This window comes from Accipiter gentilis, chromosome Z, assembly GCF_929443795.1.
Source record: "Accipiter gentilis chromosome Z, bAccGen1.1, whole genome shotgun sequence".
Lineage (NCBI taxonomy): Eukaryota > Metazoa > Chordata > Aves > Accipitriformes > Accipitridae > Astur > Astur gentilis.
Window position 1 is genome coordinate 86698115 of NC_064919.1, and position 19112 is coordinate 86717226.

Sequence of the window (19112 nt, forward strand, 5' to 3'; positions counted from 1 at the left end):
GGGCGGCCCCACGCGGGACCCAAAGCCGGTCCTTGCTCGGGAGTCCCAGACCTGCTCCCTCCGTCCTACGCGATGGATTGTGGCGTGATCACCTCCAAGACCGTCCTGCTGCTGCTGAGCCTCGCTTTCTGGGTACCGCCACGGGATGCTGGGACACGGGGGTGCGGAACTGGGGGGGACCCAGACCCGCCTGGTTTACGTGGGGGTTGCGGTCCCGGGTGTTGGATGCGACGAAGAGATCTGGCAGAAGGAGACGGTGTCGTGGGACGTGACTGCGTTCTGGTTAACGGGGTTTCCAGAGTTAATCGGGAATTTAGTTTACCGGTGTGCAGGTGGCTTACTAATTTCTATAGGAAACCCTCCATATATATTTTTTTAAAGAACAGGAAGATTTGGGTTTTTAAGTTTCTGACAAAAAAAAAAAAATGGTGTTGGAGTTTGAGGTTTTTTGCAGGGTGTTTTTAATGTAGTAGGTTTTTTAGTAGTGTTTTTAAAGGTGTGTCATTAAAGCAATCTACAAGCTAATTTTGTGACTGGAAACAAATGGAGCTGTTTGGCTGCAGCAGGATGAGGTTATTAACGCAGGGGCTGCCCTCCCAGTTTGGGGTGAGGAGTGTTCGGGGGAGGAAAATGGCTGAGAACTTTGTTCCAATTATGTTTTGTTATAATTACGCCTTTCCAAATCACTTCCTCAATAATTACTTACAAGCAATCAAAAAAATGAGGGTGGGGTTGTGTACTTTTTGGTTTGGGGGGCTCGGCATTGGAGGCTTGTGGCACGGCAGCCTGGTGACGGTGACAGCAGGGCCTGGGTTAGGTGGCAGCTCGGAAGAGGCAGTGATTATTCTTGTAACCAGTCTTGGGCTTTTGCCCTGCGTGGGGAAGTTTGCGTAACCCCCCCGTCATCATCCAAGGACTCACATGCTGCTCTGAGAGAAGGGGCCCAGTTAAACCTCATCTGTATCAGCAGTGTGGTTAGGGCGTTCACATCTGTTTTGTAGCACTTGAGTATTTTCAAAAGAGTGTTTTGCAAAGGATGCTTTCAATGTGCTGGTGGTAGCCCAAGAGCGAGGGTTGGGAGCTGCACAGCCCATGTTAAGGCACAGCACAGCAGCAGCCCCCCGGCTCTGCTCTTTCCCCATCGCCTGGCCAAGCACGACTGGGTAATGGGGAAGGCAGAGGACTTTTCTAAAGCAAGGCAGATTTAAAGAGAAAAAACAGAGGTCTCCCAAAGAGAGAAGCTATGTGGGAGGGGAGGGGAAAAAAAAATATTGAAAACTGCTTGAATTAAACCTTGAGATCTTGTGGGGTGTCATGCCCTGATTTGTAAATATGGGACTTGCTGCTGGTTGTAGTGAGGAGCTTGTCCCCTTCCAGTCCCATGCCTCCTTTATAGGGGCTGAGCACAATTTATTGCTGCGTGTGTTCCAGGTAACTCTCATGTCGCTAGCCTGAACAGCGCAGGAGGCTGTGTTTACTGCTGCGCGTCAAGTAATGTGATCTCACTGTGTATGCTTATTTTGTGGTGATTTTTTGAAATGCCTGCAGAGAAACATTGGAGCATCCCACTGTTTGTATGTGGAAATCCCCTGAGCTTCAGCTCAGGTGTACCTCAGATTAGCATTGTTGCTTAGCTTTTTGAAAATCAAACAACAGCCTTATGTCCTGGTCTCTGGTACCAGAGGTCTCTGGTACCTTTTCTTCTGCTGTAGGAGAACTCTCTAATTGTGATTGAAGCTAGTAGGTCATCTGGATCCATGGACCATCAGTAATTATCCTTCTGCATATCTGCAGCCTCTGAATGTGGGGTGACCCAAACCAGCCTTTTGGGCTTTTTTTATCCTAGGAAAAGCAATGCAGCCCCAAACCTTGTGGCATTTAGATGCTGCCACCACCATTACTTGTGGTAATTGCATTCCTGCAGCAGAACTGCAGAACCTGGAATTCAGGTTTTAGGAGGGTGGGGAAGGAGGAACTGACTCTTTTATGCTCTTTCAGAACATTTCTAACAGTTGGGGCTCTACTAGTACAAGGCTCCAGATCATTATCAAAACATAAGATTTGCAAAGAACATTAGTCCTTCTCTAAGTAGTAATTCGTGCTCAGGCATTGCATGCTGCAAACCTTGCCCAGCTTAGAAATGATTATGGAAAATAATTCACCACCTGCATATTCAGCAGCTGGTGCAGTTAATTGTGCTTTGACAAAGGTTATTGCTTAGAGATGTCCTAAAAAGGCAATAAATCCTCTTTTGGATCTCTGATTGTTATCAGAGTGCAGGAGTGAAGAAAGACAGATTTTGCAGAATAACAAACAATGGCTTCCTAAATGAGGTGAAAAAACAACTTCTCTCTTACCCACTAGGCTCACCATCATATCTGTGGGTCATTCTGCTATGGGGGAAAGGGGGGGGGGGGGGGGGGGGGGAGGAGGAGTGAAGGAGGTGTAGGTGTGCATAACCCCCACAAATAAGGCATTGATTGAAGCTCTTTAACTACAGTTACCAAGGGTGGTGCTTTAAGCTGTGGGAGATTTGTCCACCTCCAATTTTGCTTTTTAGCACCTACTAATTAGGTCCAAGTGTGTGGTTATTTTGGTAAGTGGGTGTTGGCCTGTTCTAGGTAAAGACTGGGGATGCTGGTTTAACTTTGGCCACCTAAAAGAGGGATGGTGAGGGTTGGAGGAGACTCTGATCTTCTTGGTGATGCCTTGTGAGGGGACTTGGCTGGGTGGGATGTGATGATGCTCCTTGAAGGAGGGAGGTGAAATGCTGGGATTCACCTGCTGGTCCAAGGGAAGGAACTGGGAATCTTAAAACTAGATTTAAGTTTAATCTTCTGATATTTCTGTATAACGTGATCTGAGGGTTGCTTTTCTTCTAAGCTCCCTTCTTTAATCCCAGAGCTGTGCTGCTGAATTCAGCCATTAGCAGCTTGTACCTGCTCACCTTTTTCAGCTTTGTTGTCACTAAACAGACCTGCTTCCAGAGAGGGTTTGGCATTCACCAGGAGTCCTGGGGAGTTCATCACTAGAAGGCTACCTTAAGTGTTGCTGCTGTGAAAATCCTGTTTGCCCAGGTTTCCCATTCACTTTTTATCAGAGGTGGGCATATCCCCAGCCTTGCTTCACTTGCCTTTATGCTCTTCTCTGCTGTTGGGCAAGTTATTGCCTGGGTAGTTTTAGCAGGACTGGTGAATTGGAGAGGGCAGAATTTGATCTGCTGACAGCAACAGTACTGTCCAAGGAGGAGAAGCCCAGGAGAGTGATCCCAGCACTGGTCTATGGCAGGGTTTGGCAAAGTTCCTGCATCTGTGAATGGTTTGAAATCACTCATGCCAGTGATGGGTGGTTTGGGAATGCTTGCTCTGAAGCATCAGTCAGAGAGAAATCGGGATACTTAAAAAATAAAACCCAATGAGGAGGAGAATTTTGAATCCCTCAGTGGGATTAAAAATGTAGTGAATAGCAAAGGTTATGCTGGAGATTATTGGTGCTAGAAACACATTTCTTTTTAAGGATGGGGGTATTCTCCAAAGAGTCCTTAGAGGTCTGGGTATCAGTAGCCCTGTGACCTGTTTCTCACCTTTCCTCCATCTGTTCTTAAGCAAATCCTTAATCCTGTCTGTAGCTGCCCACTATGCGTGACAGTGAGGTATAGGCAGCGCTGCTGGCTTTTAATGCTCTATGTGATACTTGACAGGAAGATAGAAGAGCTGTGGAAACTCTCCTCCCCGCTCCGGGTCAGGGAAATGATGCTGATGGGACATGGGGTCAGTCTGACTCACAGCAGCATCCATGGTGGAAAAAGCTGCTTAACCAAGGGCTTTATTTTTTTTATTTTTTTTAGCACATCCAGCGAGTAAAGCTGTGGTCATTCATCCCTTTCTGAAAGGGCTCAGGACAGGTTTCCCTGTGGGCTCCTTGTTTCTGCCCCTCTGGTGGTACTGGCTGGGGCTTCCTGAACCCCCTGGGATGGGGCGATGAGCCGGGGAGGGCTGGGGGACATCTTGACCCAACATGAGGAGTGTTGGGTGGGAAATGGTGGGTTTGTTTCCAGCACTCCTGTGAACTTGTTGCTGAACTGCGGGGGGGAACAGCCACGTGAACTGGAGAGGTCACTGGAGGGGGCTGATGCCAGGGCTTGGTACCGGACTTGGCACTTTGCATGATCCTCTTTTGCCTTGAAAGGGTAAAGTTACTCCTTATTTTAAAGTACTCTGCCCAAAATGAGGAAGCAGAACTTAACTGACTTTCAGGAAAATGCGCTCTGCCATATGCGTAGGGGCCTCATGGACAAAATTAAAACTGAGATGTCAGTGCTGTGTGATCAGGAAAGGGGAGGTGTTCAGATGGTGATGCAGACACAGTGCAAGAAACTTCACCCTTTCCTGTCTGCTTCTGGGGAACAACCTTAGTCTGACTGTCCCCAGTAGTCCCTGAGGCTGTGAAAACGCTCCTGTTAGATGGCCGGGCTATGGGTCTGGTCCTAAACACACTTTGGTCTCTTCACAAGTCACACTGTTTGCAGGTCTCTGGAACCAGAGGTCTGATGTTGTAGAAGTGCCTCTGATAATTACAGCTGCTCGAGAGGTCCCATTTTGCTACCCCTTTGCAAGAAGTTCAGAGCTGGAGGATACTTCATGCAGGGGGAATAGAAAGCGGCTCTTTCCTGTAGTTGATGTATGAACAGGGCATTTCCTTCATTTTCCCCCAAAGTGTTGCACTACCAAGCTGCTTTACCATGGAGCTGGCAGGATCCCTTTGCGGCAGGAGAATCCCAACCTGCATTTTTCTTCACAGGAAGAAGCACACAACAACCATGCAGCCTTGCTCCCCATGTTCTTTCCCTTTCAGCTGGGTGACAAGCAATATGTCAGGGCAGATTGTAGAGGCATCTGCCCCGTTACCAGCTCCAAGAAGTTTCCCCAGGCTGTAGGATTAGCTCCACTGTGTTTTAGGTGCACTTTGCTATTCAGTTTAGTTGCAGGATCTGATGGCTGAGCCAGAAACAGCTTCTTAAGAAACTAGAGTGGTTCTGAAGGCAAATATTGAACTAGAGGGTGTTTTGTGTCTGAGCTGGACATTCAGAGCCAAAACAGCTTGGCAGTGGCTGATAAATCCATCCATGCTCAGCTGAAGTTACACTCACAGCGAGGTCTTGCCCTGCACTCTTGGTATTTGGGGAGAATAAGAGTGAAAAGGGTGGTGCTGCTTTCTCCTAATAGTGGTCCTGTTGTCCTCAGAGGTGCGTGATGTTCTGCGATTGTGGTCAGCAGCAGCATGCTGACCCCAAGGCAGAGGTTTAAGCGTTAGAAGTCAGAGGATTTGGGGCAGGATTCCTTGCTTTGCACTGGTGTGCAATGTCTCCGCGAGGACATCCCACCACTTACACTTCATAGGATATGTGCTGGCATTTAGGGATGGGAAAATAACCCTCGAGTTAGGCTCAGGAAACAGAAGAAGACATGCTTGGACAACTCTAAGGAAAACATTTATTTAATATAATTTGAAAACAAACCCACTAAAACCAGAATCACTTCTTGAGTGTGTGGGTTTGCAGCACGTAAAAACTGCAAGTAGATGCTGGTGTAGGTTTTCTTTTTTTCTCTGAGAGAGAGCCACAGGTTTTCAGAACCTTTTGGCTGCTGCTTATTGTTTTCATTTGAGGGAGAAAAGGAAAAAGCAAGCACTTCCCACCATACCCACCAAGCAGCCCTGCGGTGTGTTTTGAAGGCTAGCTGAAACATGCCCCGTAGTTGTACATTGCAGCTGAATATTTAGATATAATGTACTTTGAAGAGTCTCCCGTGGCTTTGTGTAAGTAGGCTCAGTACAGTTTTGTTCGTTAGGTCCCACCTCTGTACCTCACATGAGGTGACCATGGTTTAAAGGTGTTAAAATTGTGGCTAGTGACTGGCACAAGATCAGTGGTATGTCTCTCCTGGTGCTGCTGGCAATTGAGGACAATTTGGTAGGGGTTCGCAGCTTTGCTGCCTTTTGCTCCAAACCAGAGCCAACTTGCTGAGTTCAGTATTTTTATTATTTTCCAAATCAATGTTTTCACAACTTGAGAGTCTGAGGGAACACAGAAATGTGTGCTCTAGGTTTTTAAATTGCTAATTGCTTTTTTTTTCCAGTAGAAAAAAGTGGAGAAAGAGTTGAAGCTATAGGCTTCCAAGGCCTCAGAAACTAGAGGACCTGTAGGACAGTGGGGAGCAGAGCAGAGCCGTGCATGTCCTGGAAAGCAGCTTCCCAGAAAAGGCCCTGGGGGTCCTGATGGGCACCAAGCTGACCATGAGGCAGCGACGTGCCCTTGCTGCAAGAAGGCGGTGGGTACCCTGGGCTGCATCAGGAGGAATGTTGCCAGCCAGTGGAGGGAGGTGGTCCTTCCCCTCTGCTCAGCACTGGTGAGGCCACGTCTGGAGTGCTGGGTCCAGTCCTGGGCTTCCCAGTAGAAGAGACACTGACATAATGGAGAGGGGGCAATGATGATGATGAAGGGACTGGAGCATCTCTCCTGTGAGCAAAGGCTGAGGGAGCTGGGACTCTTCATCCTCGAGAAGAGAAGACTCGGGGGGATCTTATTGATATACATAAATACCTGAAGGGAGGCTGCCAAGAGGACAGAGCCAGGCTCTTCTCACTGGTGCCCAGTGGCAGGAACAGAGGCAATGGGCACAAACTGAAACACAGGAGGTTCCCTCTGAACATCAGGAAACACTTTTTCATCGTGAGGGTGATGGAGCGCTGGCACAGGCTGCACAGAAAGGTGTTGGAGTGTCCATCCTTGGAGATACTCAAAAGCCACCTGGACGTGGTCCTGGGCAACCAGCTGTAGGTGGCACTGCTTGAGCAGGGGGTTGGCCCAGAGGGCCTCCAGAGGTTCCTTCCCACCCCAACCCTTCCATGCTTCTGTGACCTCGTACCTCACCGGTGCACGGCCAGCCTGTCCGGCGGTGGCCATGAGCTATGTGTGACCGGGAGCTGCAGCAGATGGTGGGTATGTCCCCTCCATAGCAGTTGTTGCCTGCACAGCCATCTGATGGGCATGCTGGAGCCTGCCTGCTCCTCTGTACCACAGGTGGAGGGTCACATGCTGTCCTGGATGAAGCCAGATCACGCAAGTGCAGCAATTAATTGATTTATCGTTCAGAGAAATGAATATCATAAGCAGGGTAGGAAACAGTAGCCAAAGTCAGGAGGTCCCTCCCAGCTAGCAGAGTTTTAAACCTGGGACAGGAAAAGAAAGAGGAATCTGTGTAAGTGGGATGGGAAGTGCTGAGCCAGGGTTGCCCTAAGTGCTGGGAAAAAAGAGCACTGCCTTGAGCCAAGGGAGACTGCTAGGTCTGGGGAGCTGCGTGGTCTGTACATGCTAAATAGAGTTTAAAACAGGAGCTGTGAAGTTGTTAAAGCACGCATAACATGAAGAAGACTTTTGTGGAAGTGCTCAGTGCCTTTGTTTTCTCCTGAAGTCACTAGAAAACCTGTTGACTCCACGGAAATGGAGTAACGCAGAAGCTAGGGAGGACTTGAAAATCTGGTGGCAAATGGGAAGAATAAAACTTGCAGTACAATAAAGCAGCAAGGGAGCCAGAAAGAGTAATTGCCCTTGCTGTGCATGGTGGTTGTTGGGTAATCAAATAAATTGTTTATGGAGGAAATGTTGCGCAAACCCTTCCGAGCAGAGGATTTACCTATCAAGGTAAATCAAAAACTGGTTTTGTACACAAAAAAAACCCAAAGATAAGGAGTGTCTTCTGTATTAAGGGGTGGGGGGGGTGGGGTGTGCAGCTGTAATTGAGATCAGTGTTGTTGGAGCTTGATTCTAGATATGGGGGGGATGGGGACAGCACAGTAGTGGCAAACACTTTGCAAACTAGTAAGTGAAGATGATATCCTAATCTGTCCTCTGGCAAATTAAAATTACTGAAAACGTGATAGCATCTGAGTGAATGTAGTTATTTGATGTGAGGGCAAAACATCAGCATCAGGTATTGTATTGGGTGAGGCGCTCTGACTTAAATCACTGCTACACAAAGATACTGGTGAAAGAAGTGGTTTTCAAGCCTTAAAATTAACTAAAACACCTCTGTGAGCTGACTGTCTAACAAAGAACTAGAAGGAAATGGTTCAGAAAGGGTTTGTGTAGATATTAATAGTTCTTCCAGTACATATTTGTAATATTTTGCTGCAGAAAACAACTACTATTACTCCTTAAATTGTATTATTTACCCTATCTTTCTTTGCCCATAAAAAGTTAACAATATGGGGGGAAAAGTCCAATCAGTCCAAGTTTTGTGCTGTGGTAGATATTAGTGCTGGCCCTGGGAAGGTCCTGTCTGAGAACTGATGTGGGAGAAATGCCTTTTTTTAAGTGTCATTATCTCAGTTCTTTTACTGTGTAGGAGATGCATGTGGCTGAACACACTTGTTTGGTGAATTTGCAATTTACCTTGTTCTTACAGCTTTTCCTTTTAACACTATAGCTTTATTACTCTGTATTTAACTGGCCAGCCTTTTAAAAAGAAAATCCTATACTGGTCCATATTAACAGACCAAATGATCAAATCAACACTCTGAAATTGGAAGATTCTGGGATAAACTTTCAAAAAAAGCCCCAGAAAACCTTGAACCAACAAACAGTGCCTTTTAATTTCATAGCTAGTAGGTTGGCTCCTTTACTGTATTTTATTTAGGTTTTGTGAGTGACGAAGAAGCCTATGCTGATAACTGCAAACGAACACAAACCTCTGTTCCCAGCCATCATGTAAGGTCAACTTACTAAAACAAAGAAGGAAAGGTAGAAAATATCTGTTCTGCTTGACTGACAGATGCAAACTTTGTAATTTTTTTTTTTTCTCAGAGCAGTGGTATAGAGGGAAGTTTAGGGGGGCCCTTGTATGGCTGTGACACTGATCAAGTGTCATGAAGTATTTGCATGGCCGTAAGTATCTCTAGAAGGGCAGGGGCTCATGGTCATCAGCATATAAAAAAAAAAATTCCTCTTCTGATGGTGGAACACAAGGTAAAAATCTTGCTGTACTTTAAAAAAAAAACAACAACCTACTCTTTTCCAACAGCTGTCCTGTTCTGCATCAGTGAGACAGCTTGGGCTCCTTATAGCCATCCAGTCCTATCCCCTCCTGTTTCCCTGGGCAAGACTGAATATTCACGGTGCTGTGTGTGCATTATGTGGCTGGAGAGAGTTCCAGCTTGTTATATATGTTCCTGCAGCAGAGCACTACTGTATACCTGCCTCCCTGGCTCAGCTGGCTGGGCTAAGTGTGGAAGAGGTGGGTGAAGTCAGCTTGGTGAGTAACCCTGCCCAGGTCCTGCCCAAACAGGACAGCCTTGGACAGCCCAGTTGTTACAGCTTTGCTTTCTTTTTGCTCAACCCGAACAAGGAGTTTATTGTTCACACTCAAACAATTTAAGATCTCTGCTTTCTGTCAGAAGCACAGGATAGAAAAAAGTAATTCTTGCTTAGGTCCTTGAATGATGCAAGCTGTGGTGGGTGAGACAGCAGAGACAGTTGCAGCTGTGTCACTCAGCTGTGAAAGGGGGTTTTCTTGCAAAATTTCCATTTGCCTCATCTCTTCAGCTTGTTTTACGTGCATCATCAGCGTTGTAAAGAAATACCAGCAGTGTTTCCTGGGGCCCCGGTGAGTCAGCTGGGGATGTTTGGGGAGGAAGGGTTAAGGTTAGGATGATGTTCTGCTTGCCAGAGGTACAGTGCTTGCTGGTGGACCACAGCCAGGTGCAGGCAATGATGCAGCCCCACGGACCAGGTGAACTGGTTCTCCCGTATCAGCCTTGCATCACTCCTTGGCTGCCAGTGCTGGGGTTTCTGCCAGCCACATTGGGCCAAGCTTCTCTGTGCATCGCGTGATCCTATTTTGCACTGAATTCTTCTGAAAGAAAACTTTCAAGCAGGAGAGAAAAAAAAATTGTAAAGAACAACAACAATTTCTACTGTGAATTTCTTGGAATAATCCTGGCAACCTTGTATATAATTTTAGATGTGTTTGAGAAAGTGTTTGACTAATCATGGAGAAAGAATTATTTGATCTCTTCCTCACCAAAAGTAATTACTTAAACTGGCCTTTGTATTTGTGAAAATTCTTTTTTTTGAGATCCAACAGAAGCTGTTTAATCAGGCATACTTTACACTTCTGACTTAAGGTCTATCTTCAGCAGTGCAAAGGACATGTCTTGTACTTCTCTTCTGAGAAGTTTCATCTTGGATCTAGGAATGGGCTGAAGGTTTTGCAATGCTGGGGGGAAAATCCCTCCACCAGATTTTGAATTTGCCTTAAGTACTGAGAAGGCTTAAGGGGAGAGCTCAGGTTTATGTTCCGAAATATTTTTCATCTTTGCTTTTGAAGTTTGGCTCTGGGACTTATCTGCAAAAATAAAACAGGGAACAGATCGTTAGCTGAAATGCCTTCTACTCCTGAGTGACTCTGCTCTTCAGGCTTCAAAACCTTCACTTTGAATTAAAAACCACGGGTGAAGTTGTGGCTGTATCTCAGTTTGTGGGGAAAAATGTGAACTTCCTTTAAGCCAGATCTTTACCCAAAGTCTCTTATTTTTACCTCACTACACTTCCTTTTTCTGCTTGGAAGCAGAAGTTTGGAAATTATAATAGACCTCTTGCTGGCTGTGTTTCATCTCTGACCAGAACCCAGACAAAATCTGAATGTCACAATAAAATGTACTGTGAAAGTGCTGGTCTATATTTCCGTTGATAAAGTTTGGGCAAGAATCTCCTTGAACTCAACACTGGACCCTCTGATGTTGGCTTACTGTCGTGGAGCTTTGTTAGTCCTGGCTTTATGGGACTTCTGTGAATTGGCTTCACAATTTTTTATTTATTTTTTTTAAAATCTGTGGTAGCCCTTTACTAGCAACAAGGTTTTTCTTAGTTTCCCACAGCTGGTCCGTCTTCAGCATTTCCTGTGTGTGCTTCCTTTGCATTGTGTGTTGAGCACATTGAAAATACGGAGAAAATTAGGCATAAAGTATGGATGAGAGATGAAGAACGTGCCTATTGTCTAAATCGCTTGCAGAAGGATAATGGAAATACTGGGGGATTCTTTTGTGTAAAACATCCTATAGGAAGATTAAGTTGTGAAGCAGACTGTCTTTAGAAATACAGAACTACTGTAAAGGCTGGGACTAGAGTTACGCAAAAGAGCAGGGCTTTGCATCCTCTGAATATGACAAACAATTAACTTTGCACTTTGCCCATTAACTTTTACACATTAACTAAGTCACAAGGCTGTTTCATTGTGCATGTGTTAGACATGACATTGCGGCTGAATGCGGATGACTCATTTACTTGCCAAAAACATGGTTTATGCCTTTTTGTACCCCAGTTATTCGGCCTGTTCTGCCTTTCCTGCAGTAAAGTCACCCCCATTCCATTTCCCCAGGGGCTGCCTTCCTCTATCATGATCCTTTCTGAGGGTCTCGCGGTCCTTCTGGTTTTCTCTTGGGGCTGTGGGCACTCAATGGTTGATGACAACTGCAGTGGGACATCCCAACCTGGGTACTGAGCTGCACCAAAGGCTGATTGCCTCAAGAAAAATATTCTCATTAGTGGCTGTGCCCAGATGCAAGCGCCTGGTTTAAAAGTGCACGTGCAGGAGGCTTTGTGTTGCTAGTGGCCGGCTCCACCTTTGGTTTGGTGTGACTATCTGGGAGTACTTTCTCTAGCCTGGAATTTTTAAAGCCATATCTCAGCTCTGTGTTAGGTTTGCAGTGATGGCAGCAGCAGAGGCACCAAGGATGAGGTGATTTTTGGGGTACAAGCATGGTGGCTGGGAGCATCGCCATGTTGTATCTGTATTCGTGGTGGAGGATTATGACTTGGTGCATGCTGTAGAGTTGTGGTGCGTCTGCCTGAAATTTCCCCCAAACCTGAGAAATTAGAATACCGTTACTTTCCAGCCATACCCATGTTTACCAGGAGGGCTTCAAACCCCAGCAACAAATGCAGCCAGGGGTTACAGTCAGGATGGGACAACTCTGACGGTAACTGTGGCATTATTTGTGTAATATTTTTTGCCATGCAGAAGTAGGGAGAAGTTTTTAAGTCAACCCAGAGCATCCCGCTGTTCCTGCTGTGGTCACTAGGATGTTTTCCATGGCTTCCATGGGAGCAGGGGCCAAACTCTGAACCCTTTTAGGAACTGCATGAGCTGCTTTCTGAGCTGGCGCTGGCCAAGCTGAGCAGAGCATTTCTGTGATTAATAAAAGCCCTGCATGCCCTGTCTTGAATCTGCATTGTTTCCACTGGGTTTGGGGCCAACATGGCCAATCATGGTGCTCGATAGTCCTAAAATGTAAGAAATAAAGCATATACTGAGCAAATCCCATCATCAAGTTTTCTCCACAATGATGTATAGTTAGCTGAGGAGTGTTGCTTCCTTCTCCGTGGCTGCCCTTGCCCAGGTGATGCCATTCCAGAACAGAGAATAGGTGGACAGTCGCATGTGCATCCCACTCTCCAGGCCTGAAATATGGGATGCACTTTTTGAGTCGTATGCCTTGCTCTTTTTGTGCAACTGAAGGCAAGGCAGGATGGGGGTGCAGTGTCCCCAGCCCCACCTTTAGTGCTACTACCACTCCAGGGACTTTTCCTGTCCCGCTTTCAGCAACAAGAGCATAGTGTTGGAGGAGGAAGGGGTGAGGTTGCTCACGGTGGTGAAGTGAGAAGGCAATGGTGCCCTTTGAGCTAAAGTGGTCTCATCCTTTCCCTGCATCCCTAAAAAGGAGTGGGAGGAAGAAGCCCTGGTTGCTGTATGCCTGCAGACAGGGAAATGGGAAAGAGATTTTTCCTCAATGAGAGGAAAAGTTAAAGGAAGTTTTAGGAACTGCTTTAATCATTAGCACCATCTGAAAACCCAATGCATGTGGAGAAGAAAAAAAAAGCTTGAGAACTGGTGATCCTATTCCTTTTCCTGATACCTCACTGTGCAGAGGACCTGCCATATCTGAGCCCCAGCACACGATGTGTGCTAAATGTCTCTTAAGGGTTAATATGATCCTGGTTTCATCACTTGGTGCATCTGATCCCAGTAATTTTGAGGCACAGGCAGCGTCCAGGAATGTGAGAGCGGTGTGGGCTGAGAGCTGTCTGAAATGAAGGATGTGGAGGTAATTGAAGGGCAGGCACCAGACCTGGCCGGAGGGGAAGGGGCCAAACAAGGTAAAGGAATTAGCAAGTCCTAGCTCCAGTGTGAGGAGTGTTTGATTTTATTAAGACATACAGCACTGGGGCAAGTAATGAACCGCTTGTAAGGTGCATGATGAAATCCAGTTGTAGCCTATTGAAAACAAATAGACTGGTTTCCCTCGAGTTTCTAGAATGTGAGTATGGATTGTGCTTCATTTTTACAGGGGTTGTCTTGTGCTGCAGGATTATAGGGGGTGGGTGAGCTGTTGTAACTCTTGAGAGAATTTTTTTATGCCATTGCTGGGGTATTGGCAGGGCATTGCTGAGTCTTTCCGTGTTATTTCCAGGGCTGTACTCAGTTCTGCAGATAAAAGCCTTCGGTCTGTAAGGCTGCTAGTTGGGCAGCTGTCACTGGTGCACTGTATGTTGGCCTCAATCGGCAAAATATCCTTTTGGAGGAGAGTTTATTTTACAGGTTGCAGAAATGTGTTTCCTCTAGAAAAAGGAAGGACTGTGTTTTGCTGAAAACAAGAACATTTATAGCTGTCTTAGTGGTTAATGGTGTTGCGAGAGTGGAAAGGATGAGTTTTTCTCAGAAAAAAAAAAGAAGCTCAAAACCAACAGCCCACCCCTGTAGTGATCATCTTAAAAGTTGATTCCTCCAAATGCAGGATGTAGGTGATCTTGTGTAGGAATTGTGAGCTTGGCCCTCTGCAGAGACACTGACTGATGCATGTTAATAGACTTATGTTTCAGCTTGGCTAAAGTGGTGCTTCATTAGCAGAAGAGTGATTCATGGGAAATTAATTCTCTCTTCTGTGTTAAAGTTCGAATGGGTAGCTAGTTTCAGATGCAGCATTTTTTTCTTCTAGATCTTCGCATACTGTAGTCATTCCTTCTTAAGTGGAAATGTTAATTGCACTGTTACAAAAAGGTCCATATTTACTTTCCTGGGCAGAGGCTTAATAAATAACTGCTAATGACTTTATTGCATTTCAGGCAGCAGCAGCAGGTCTCAGCTATGTTGGGGCATATGTCATTAACACCTACAAGAGCTACGACAACTTTCTGCAGGACAAGTACGCTCTGTTGCCAGCCGTGATCATTATTTGCGTCGCTGTGGTAATGTTCATCATCGGGTTGATCGGCTGCTGTGCCACCTTCCGGGAGTCTCGAGTTGGTCTAGGGGTGGTGAGTGCTGCACATTCTTGCATGTCCTATTCTTCACCCTGTTGCGTGGTATGGGAAGTGCTACACTAGACCTTCTCAGGACACACAGAACAGAAAGTAAAAGATTATTCTGAAATATACTGCTGAAGCACTGCTCCTTTGTGGGAGTTACGTGCTGCTGTGAGGCACTGACTGATGGCGAGTGAGGTGCAGGCTAAATTATTAGTTGCACTGCCTTGTACAGACAAATACCCATGGGCAGTTTCATGGCTCTGCCTCAGCTAGCTTCCTGGAGATAGGTGTGGAGACTAGCCAGTTTTGAGAAGAAGAGTGATGGTGAGGGAACAGGAGGAGATGTGAATTTCCAAAGCAAGTAAAAAAAAAAAAAAAAAAAAAAGGTATTTTTCTGTTGACTTTAGTTCTCTGAATCCTGAAAGTATGCCCGCACTTCTTCTAGAATGATTTTTAAAAATCTAGAAAGGTTCAAAGCTGAGTAACTTCAGGCCCATAGCTCATGCCTTGAAGGCAGTATGAGCTCAGCAAGCAGTGCACAACATACCCAACTCAGTTGCTGGTTTATTTGTGCAGTGTCCTGTTCGACAGCCACCTTGTGAAGTGTTTCATAGGCTCTTCACACAGATCACATCATGGCAGTGTTCAGGAGACTGCCTACATTGGGCACAGATTCTGTGGAACCACAGTCATAGTCCCAGCCAAGCACAGTGATGTCCTATTCTAATTTATTTTCTGGAAACTATTTTGATTGGAGAGGCAACAACAGATAATGATAATTTACGAGTATAAATGAACGTGATGGGTAGTGTGCAATTGAATTCAAATGCTGTGGAATTCTTCCTTACAGTCTCTCTCTTTTAATTTCAGTTCTTGGCCATTATCCTGGTTATCTTTATTGCAGAAGTATCGGCTTTTGTCCTGGGATTTGTTTACAGGGAAAAGGTAAGTGAAGAATTAGCATCTCTGTATTAACCTAAAAGTAAAGAATAGATCTTGCATTGTTAGAGCATTCCAATATATCCAGTTTTCTTGAATACATGAAGTACCTGGCAGGCATCGCAACAATCTCTAAGTTGAATTAAACAGTTGTTGATGCTCACAAAGGAGTGCTCTTCCATCAGGGGAGGCAAGCTTCTATCCAGGAATGTGATTCTGGTTAAGTGCTACCTGCATTTTATCTAAAACATCGTTTGCTTTTTATTTTTTTTTAATTTTTTTTTTCCCCTGACTTAGTTGGGATACAGATCTTTTCCACTATCTAGTTTCCACTAGATAAAATTCTTAGCTCTCATGTTAAAACAATATGGGGGTCTTTTTTTCCTCTCCAAATAGGTAAAAACTGATGTGCAAGGCACAATGCACTCAGTCTTTGAGAAGTATGATGGGAAAAATTCGGAGTCTGCTGTTGTGGATTACTTGCAAGAGCAGGTAAGAAAACTTTTAAATTGTCCTGAGAATTATTTAGAAAAGAACAGTGGGGTCCTAAACAAGGAACTTGGGCTGGGAAGGCTGGGGAGGAGGGTCAGTACGGTCATATCCTGAAACTTGGCTCTGCAGCAGTGTTTAGCATCTGAATCTCCAAGGCAATTGAGGGTGCTCCCCACATTGCAGAGTTGGCCTTTTCAGGCTCCTGGTGTGAAGTTCATGTAAATGAATGACCTTGTTGATGTGAGTGGCCTTTGCATCAGACCAAACGAGTACATGTGAATAACTGCTGCTGCTGAGAATCCTCTATCATAAAATAGAAAGATGACAGAAGACTCTATCCTGCAACCTGTCACTTTAATATTAGATTTTTCACAAAGAATAAACCAATAAGGAGGTAATAGTGTATGAAGGGAGGATGATCTATTATATCTACTGCTGTTTTCCTGAAGTACTGCTGCTTGTAAATCTGCCGCATACTGAGGGCAGCTCTTGCCCAGTATGCCTAGGAGAGGTTTAACTCAACACCAGCATTCATGTTTGTATATATTCATACATCCCTGTAACTGTCCTGTGTTTGGCAGCTTCATTGTTGTGGGGTAAAGAACTACAGTGACTGGACAACCACGCAGTGGTTTAATTCCACCGGTAACAACAGTGTCCCTCTGAGCTGCTGCAGGCAAGATATGAAGAACTGCACGGGCCATCTGGATCAGCTACAGGAACTCAATACACGGGTGAGGATAAAGGGCACAGTTTCACAGTTGGGCCATGATCATTCTCAACCAGCCAGAACCAATGAGGAAAAGCGCTTCAGGCAGGGTTTAGGGATAACTTAATCCAATTCTTTTCAGCAATTTCCTCCATTTCACGTTGCTACAGAAGCAACGTGACAAGGCCCCGGCACTAGCTACGGGCACGTAGTTTAAACAGATCTGGGGTAGGGAAAGAGACTCTTCTAGGATTGACCATGCTGAATCTGGAGAACTGCATAGCAGGTTCTTCAGTCTGGGGCACAAGCCCATAAGTTGACTTTTATAGATACCATTGCTGATCTTCCTGGCTCTGAGTTTTGGGCACTTCTTTAAGTGACCTGAGCTGGAGGAGATTGAGAAGCAGAAAATGTCGGTGAATTGCAGTTTGTCAGTGCCTCTCCTCAAGCAAGAGGAGAATGAGAAGCCATCAGGTCTGGAAGACAAGAATGGAAGTTCTCAGGTCTGCAGTGGTTGGTTAGACAGGCCTTACAAGGTCCTGCTTCCTTTGAAGGGTTGGGGAGAAAAGAAAGAAAAAAAAGTCCAGCTGAGTTAGTGTCTTTTAACTTATTTTCACCTATCTCTTCCTTGGCAGGGCTGTGCAGAGGAGCTGGAGTCTGGGCTGCAGAGTGTTATCAGCTATGCCATGCTTGTAATCCTGGGGTTTGCCATTGTAAAGGTAAATGTTTCTATTTCTTCCCTCATGGAAGATAATACTCTTTGCCCTTTGATCTCAGGGCTTTTTCTTCTACCATGTCCTATTAGCCTACAGCCTTTTTCTGGCTCTGAAGTAGACCTAGTCTTCTGTTCCTCACTTGTTATTTTCCAGCTCTCTCCATGTCATCTGCCTGACGAAAAGGGGAGAGGAAAAAAATCACTTTCTGTAGATGTATTTTCTAAGTGGTTTTTAATATGGAAGGAATGTCCTTGCTATGATGAAGCCTAATTAACATATAGGTGTTGAGTTTGATGACCGAAATGAAAAATACAGCAAAACTAAATCTCTTGTGCACTCTCTCTTTTTCAGTTCTTCGGCATGCTGAGTGTCTGCGTGCTTACTTGCAAAAGAGAAGACAGTGGGTATCAGCCTCTTTACTCAGGGGTGTTTGCTTAATAAAATGCAAAGATCACTTTTCTTTTGCTTCCTGATGATAAAATAGACTTGTAAAGATGAACGCTAAAGGACAATTTATGACCTTCGTGCTAAATATTTTATGTATATGAAACAGAAAGAACACTGTGTATTGATTTGGGAAAGTTTTTCTTGCAGGTGACGTGAAATGACAATTTCAGTATTCAGTGCCCTAAAGTAACGTACCCTGATCTTACATACCACAGTTTTCTGTAAGGTTGTTGTACATTTGGATTTGTGACTTTAGATAGCACCAGATGGTGTAATAGACTCCAGAAAGAATCTTACTTCTGCAGTTCTTTCCCCTTGAAGCATGCAGAAGAAATGATATTTTTAATCACTAAACTGATTGAGACCACAGGAGGGGGTTTCAGCTGTCTGCACAAACATCAAGTGATTTCCATGGCATGGTTAAACAGTAAAAGAAACTTCTGAATGCCATGTTCAAATATTCTTCATAAGCATGGGGAGTTAGAATAAGTTTTCTCTATATCTGATAGTGTTTCTGTAATTTTTTTCACTCCTTTTTATGGTCATATGTTACAATTCAGTTTGCTGCAGAGGTGGTTAGTGCAAGACAACCCCACGTTTAAAGTCTAGAACAGACATTTGAGTTGTTTTTTTGAAGCAGCTAGCAAATGTGAACAACTCCAGGTTAGGAGGGGATGTGTGTTTTGAGCTTTTTGGGCTTGGGACATCTCTCTTTGGCTTGTTTTTTTTGTCTTTCTTTTAATTATTATTTTTTGACATTAAGAATTGCTTATGAAGCAGGGCTTTTCAAATTTCCTTTTTCCTCCTTTTACTGATGCTTTTATGGTTTGTCTACACAAAGACAGGCTGTGTCTCTGTGTTTAATGTAGAGGTTGTGAGAGTTTCTGAGATGAATACAGGCTGGAAGATGGGAGTCACAGGACATGTTGGCTCGGTGTGGTTCTGTAGACAGGACTGCTGGAGGGGTTAGTGCAGCCATCCCTGCGCCACTGAAGGTCTGACCACTTTTCACGGCTAAAAATGTTAAGGTGATGCCTTCTTGTACCGAGCAATTTCAGTAACCTTTTGTCTGGACTCCTCATTTGCTCGTTTTTCCCTTCTCCTTAAAGGTCTGTTGAACACGGTCACTTCTTGGATCGTGTCACTGCTTTAAAAATGGTCCTCCTTTAATGTATTTGGTTGTTAATATGTTTCTCAGTTCTTTAGGGGTTTTGGGGTTGTTTTTAGAGTTGGGAAGGGAGGGAGGGAACTACGAGCTATTCTTTATTAGGGAATTGCGGAAAAGCAACAAAGTTTTTGCATATTTTTTCTTCAGAGAGATAAGCAGTCTATCCTTAGCAATAAACCTTTATATCTGTAGCTAATTAGAAAAAAAATGAGTTTGGGGTAAGTGTAAGCTGTTTATTTATGGTCGGGTTCTGCTCCCCCCCCCCGAGAAAAAAAGCAA

General features: G+C 44.9%; 1 protein-coding gene across 1 annotated transcript; it reads left to right on the forward strand.

Moving 5' to 3' along the window:
* Positions 1-19096, forward strand: LOC126035611 (tetraspanin-36-like). Its single transcript, XM_049794293.1, has 7 exons — positions 1-132; positions 14180-14371; positions 15233-15307; positions 15698-15793; positions 16375-16527; positions 17138-17221; positions 17570-19096. The coding sequence occupies exons 1-7, from the start codon at positions 73-75 to the stop codon at positions 17654-17656; spliced, it is 747 nt and encodes a 248-aa protein (XP_049650250.1). The 5' UTR covers positions 1-72; the 3' UTR covers positions 17657-19096.
* The last annotated feature ends 16 nt before the right edge of the window (positions 19097-19112 follow it).

What these genes read in the sequence shown, in the direction of transcription:
- LOC126035611 (XM_049794293.1), top strand. Translation starts at nt 73, where the DNA reads ATGGATTGTGGCGTGATCACCTCCAAGACCGTCCTGCTGCTGCTGAGC. An exon ending in TGCTGAGCCTCGCTTTCTGG is followed by an intron (nt 133 to 14,179) that starts GTACCGCCACGG and finishes ATTGCATTTCAG; the next exon opens with GCAGCAGCAGCAGGTCTCAG. An exon ending in TGGATTACTTGCAAGAGCAG is followed by an intron (nt 15,794 to 16,374) that starts GTAAGAAAACTT and finishes TGTGTTTGGCAG; the next exon opens with CTTCATTGTTGTGGGGTAAA.